This window comes from Amblyomma americanum, chromosome 9 (assembly GCF_052857255.1).
Source record: "Amblyomma americanum isolate KBUSLIRL-KWMA chromosome 9, ASM5285725v1, whole genome shotgun sequence".
NCBI classification, from domain to species: domain Eukaryota; kingdom Metazoa; phylum Arthropoda; class Arachnida; order Ixodida; family Ixodidae; genus Amblyomma; species Amblyomma americanum.
Window position 1 is genome coordinate 22,130,895 of NC_135505.1, and position 5,238 is coordinate 22,136,132.

The 5,238-nt window shown below is 50.0% G+C and overlaps 1 protein-coding gene across 1 annotated transcript; it reads right to left on the bottom strand.

Annotated features, from left to right (window-relative positions):
• Window positions 1–217: 217 nt before the first annotated feature.
• LOC144104042 (vacuolar protein sorting-associated protein 4-like) lies at window positions 218–4,244 on the bottom strand. The gene is made up of 2 exons (XM_077636825.1): window positions 3,851–4,244; window positions 218–1,674 (listed from the first exon to the last, which is right to left on the bottom strand). Exons 1-2 carry the CDS (start codon window positions 4,136–4,138, stop codon window positions 802–804), a joined length of 1,161 nt encoding a protein of 386 aa, XP_077492951.1. The 5' UTR covers window positions 4,139–4,244; the 3' UTR covers window positions 218–801.
• Between the last annotated feature and the right edge of the window lie 994 nt (window positions 4,245–5,238).

The following is a 5,238-nucleotide window of genomic DNA, read 5'->3' on the forward strand; positions in this document are numbered from 1 at the left end:
CTTAGAAAAGTTGCAACGTCATTCAAAGTCACGTGATAGTGTAGAAACGAAGCACCTAATAGCAATAATGAAGCAGCTAATCACCGCAACAGCAGCGACAACAACATGCTTTTGCATTTCTCCAATGCAGCAGACTACAGAGTCCTCAATTTTTTCAAATGCTTTGTAAGCTGCTTGAAATTAAAAACAGAGTGGCGGAAGATAAGGCAGAGATCAAGAAACTTCCCCAGAAAGTCAACTCCCGTTTTAAGACCCTAGTGACATAACTCTGCTGACACCGCCACAGATGGCACATCATAACGCCAACTGAGTTCGATGTCTCAGAACGCTTATTTCAGGTAATGAGTAACTGGAAAACAGGTCTCGTCGAAGCAATCTTATTTTGCCCGAACTTGGCAACAATCCCCAGATTCTAACGATGCTCTGTTCATTGCCATAACCGAGGTATTCGACGATAAATAGCACGTGAAATACCCTAAGAAAGATATCGTCTCGTCAAAAACCAGTTTAGGTGCTCACGCCCAGTTATCGCTGAACTGTTAGGCCTCCACGAAAATTTCCGATGTTTAGAAAGCACGTCGGAATATAGGCATTCACTTGTCTGAGCATTGTTTTGCTCACGCAATAGGTATTCGGCAGAACTTTGGGATGCCTTGACCTGTCTCCGGGACAATGGCTCAAATGTATATTTGCGCTGTGACCGTGTATTTATTCGCAATTCCTATCATCTGCTTCAATTTTGCTGCCGTCCACCGCGCCCTGCACGTCTCGAATCGCCGACGTAGCGCTGCATGTCGGCCGCTAATTGGCCGTCGGGTTGGCCGCGATGAACTCCTGGTGCTTGGGTTCATCCTCTTCGCTCAGGTCGGCCGTGAAGAGCGGGGCCACCTTGTCTATGTCCTCCTTCGTCATGTGGGCGAGTCTCTCGGCGTCCTCCTTCACCTCGATTCCCTCGATGTTGCTGAAGTTTCGCGCCAGCGCGCAGCGAATGATGCGCAGCAGCTGATAGCGAGAGAAGCGATTGCTGCTCTTGGCCAGGCTCTCGATGTCGCCCTCCGCATAGGTGGGGACGCGCAGTTTTCCCAGCTCCGCCTGGAGGATCGCCTTGCGCGCCTCCTCGTTATCGGGGATGGGGATGTTGATCTTGGCGTCGAAGCTGTTGCGCATGTCCTCCGCTATCAGCCACGGCCGGAACGCCGTTGCGATCACCACTTCCTTGTACTCCTTCTTCTCGGCCAGCTCCTTCATGTAGGCCAGCAGCTCGGCTTTCACGGCGTCCACCACGGGCTTCTTGGCCTCCGGGTACTCCGACAGGTAGAGCTGATCCAGACCCTCGAGGACGAGAACCGCGGCGTTGTGCTTCCTGTAGTTCCTTACCAGCATCTTGGCCATCGAAGCAGGGTTGTGCGTGGTGCCACCAGTGACGAAGAGGTCCATGTCGACGATGAAGACCGACTTCTCGGGGTACTTGACGTAGAGAGACTTGACGAGAAAAGATTTCCCCGTCCCGTGCGGCCCGTGCAGAAGTAGGGTCGACGCTGACTTCGCCTTAGGGTCCGCTAGGATCTGGGTGAACACCTGTTTGGCGGGGTCGATGCCCTGGATGTCGTCATCAAAGTTGATTTTCTTGCCGGAGGTAACCGTTCCAGCTGCCGTGCACCATGGTGGAAGCACCTAAAAGCAAACAGCACGACCAATATGAAAAAAGAACTGCAGGCGAGACTAAACGACACTGGAAAAAATTGCAGCTGTATACATCTGGGGATCAACCTAACTCTTAACAAACAGCGGTGAATGCACTCATGACAAAGCTAGACGCCTATCGATTATTCCTTTTTTATTCGCGTTTTTTTGTATCCATGTCTTTGTTCTTCTATTGCTTTTCTGAGTTTTTAAAAATGGGCCAGCTTGCTGGTGCGTTGAACTTCAGTACAATGTTCCTGCATTTATAAATGGAATATAGAAAAAGAATGACCACAAGATTCCTACAGCAAAGACCACGAACATAGCCTCTTCAGCATGCAGTTGCGTTCTTCACTCAGTGTTGTTAAACCTTTCTTTACTCACTGGGACTGCGAGATGCCTTTGTTTACTTTTTATTTATTGGTAGAAAGCTTAGGATGACGACTTTTTAATCCTGTCATGGAAGTATGCTAGTCACGAGGCAAAGATTCAGCACTGCTTTTTCTTGAACTGTCGCTGTTCGTATTCACTCCCTGCTACCGCCCTCCAAGAGACTGTTGATTTATTGAAGCCTCCTGTCTTTTTTTTCATCACGTATTTATTTTTCATCAAAAAAGGTGCTATGCATAAGAAAAATGCGTAACGTTAAGAGACCGCAAGCGGGCAGACGCGGGTGAGGGAACAAACGCGGGTTAATGACATCCTAGTCGAAATCAGGAGCAAGAAATGGGCTTGGACAGGGCATGTAATGCACAGGAAAGTTAGCCACTGGTTCTTAGTGGTAACGGAGTGGGTTCCAAGAGAAGGCAAGCGTAGCAGGAGGCGGCAGAAGGCTAGGTGGGCGGATGAGATTAGGAATGTTACGAGAATAAGGTGGCCGCGGCTGGCGCGGGACCGGGTTAATTGAAGATAGGGAAAGGCCTTTGTCCTGCAGTGGGCGTAGTCAGACTAATGATGATAATGTGCTGACAACACAGATGTGAGCCAATTAAGTCACCTCGCACAGAAAAAAACAGACACTACAAACCAAAAATTTCCTAGCGTCAATGTTGGATTCAAATACTTGCGCGACTTTGGAGGATAAATTAATCTTTTTTTCTAAAACAGTCAGAAGACATTATGGTCAGGAAGGCACAGCCTGTATTTCGTTGGACACGCGTGTTAATTATATCCTAGCTAGAATGGGGAGGTGGTAGTCTTGAGCGCTAAGTACCATGCGAAGAAGCAACCAATAGTTTCTTAGCCCAACAGAGAAAATTTCATGAGAGGAAAATGACACCAAATAAAAGAGTGAGCAAAGCAAAGAGCTCCGACCAAGAAATTCTGTGTATTAGGCTGGCCGCTGCTAACGGAGGGCGAATATAATCAAAATTAACGGTATAGTTCTTTGTCTTTGGGAAGTCGTAACATGTTCCATGGTGCGCATGACGGTGATGATAGCGCTTATCAGGCAAAGTGGGCCGAAACAACGATAATTTTCTTCTTAGAATACGAGACCGTCAGTATTAAGAGGGGAAATAAATAAAAACGGCTCGCAGCAAATGGATTCACTATGAGGTAGATGCACCCTTTGACAAAATGTAAACCACACATTGGGCCTCTCCTTCTCGGCGCATCTTCCCTGCGTTTGAGGCTACAAGAGCTGCCCTAAAATGCGTGCAGAAGCGAATTGCTAGTTTAACATCGCAATGCGCCTCAGGCTATGAGGGACGCCGTATAGTAGAGGCTACAGAAAACTTCGACCGCCAGGGGCTCTTTAACATGCACACTTATCGCCCGTGCAGTACGCGGGCCTCTAGCATACCGCCTCCATCGAAATAGGGATCGAAGCCGCGTGTTCCTGGTCAGCAGTGGAGCACCATTACCACTGAGCCACCGTGGCTGCCGTTCGAATTAGTGAAAAGCAAAGTTGGCCTAGTCTGTGTTTGTTCAGTAGCTGCGACTCGACGACCAGCGCTACAATATATCAGGACCCGCAAAAAGGATTCTCAAAGGACAGTGCTAGTAAAATGCTTATCAGTGGACACTACACTGATGCAAACCCTTTTCCCTGGTCTCTTGTGTTCTACCGCTAGTTATCGATTCAGTCTGTGTATTTTTTGCGTTAGTTTGGCCACCTTCGGCGGCTTGCTCGTCGCCGATGCATCGCTCAGCATGGCTCTCTCACCTGGGACAGAACAGAGATTTGGTGTATTTTCTTCATCTCCGGGATCCCCTCTCCCACAACGTCCTGGTCGGCGTCGCCGCCCGAGAACTCCTTGAGCTTCTGTGCCCGCTCGACAAACGGGGCGCACGTGTTGCGAATGAGCAGGGCCGCGTTCAGGTAGGACTCCATGGCCTTACGGTAGAGGCGGATGGCGTTGGCGTACTGCTTCTTGCCGTCCTCCCCGTTCGCCTGGTTGGAAAGGTCCACGGCCGCCTTGATGTCGTTGACGAGCGTCACCGGGATCACCATGGCGCCGGCCTGGACGGAAACACGACGGGACTCAAACCGCACACGGTCCACGCAGCGCTCACATGCAAGCGGCAACTTCGTCCTTCTCGCCCCGATGTGTTTGCTGCTACCAAGGGAAGGATACGAGAGATTGACTAAGTATTGGGCGGCTGGTCCTGCTTTCCTTTCCCCCTGTGCCTTTGCACCTTTTTTCTTGTGTAGATAACGCACACGGTGAGTTTCTAAATCTCAGGTAATGTCTACGCAGTCTCCCGGCCAGGGGAGGTCCCCCTGGTCGGCGTCCCTACCGCCTCAAGAGATGCCTCTGGAAGCTTTTCAACGCTCTGGCGTCCGCAGCATTCCTGTGGCGCTGGTGCCAAAGGATGGTGGTTCCATCAAAATTAACAATCCAGGGCTCGTTCGAGCTGCTCTCTTGGCGGCCACTTCCCTTTTTGAGGCAATCTCTGAGGTAAGGCAGTTTAGACGTGGCGGGATTTTGTGCCGTTCACCAGACCTGTCGTGCGTAATGAATCTTCTAAACTGCTTTTCTTTTGGGTCTCTTTAGGTAAACAGCTTCATTCCGTCTCATCTGGCCGGCACAAAAGGTTTGGTTCGTGGTGTGGACTCTTGCTTGTGTCCAGTTGAGACCCTCGACCTTCTCTCTGCAGCGGGTGTTGTTACTGTGTATCGCTGTAGCCGGGAGGTGAACAATGAGCGGGTGCCAACGGAAACGGTTTTTGCCACTTTTGCGGGTTCTGCCTGCCCCTCAGAAATAAAAGCATGGCCCCCAATCTTCCGTGTAGATCCCCTTCCGTCTAAGCCACTGCAGCGCAGCAATTGCTTGCGTTATGGCTGTAGTTCTCGTGGCTTCAAGTTCACCTTGCGCGGTTGCAAATGCCGCAATGAGCATCCATCAAATTTATGCTGTGATCAAAACGAGAAGTGATGCTTTTGTGGTGAATCTCACGCTGCAAATTCCATGGATTGTCCTTCTCGGGACCATGAAGTGCAAATTCTAGGCATAACCGACCGCAGATTTTGGTACGTATATCAAGAGGGAACACTTCAGCTAGATGGTGGAATGCAGACTGCTCGCGGGATTACAAACGCAGAAAGGCTGC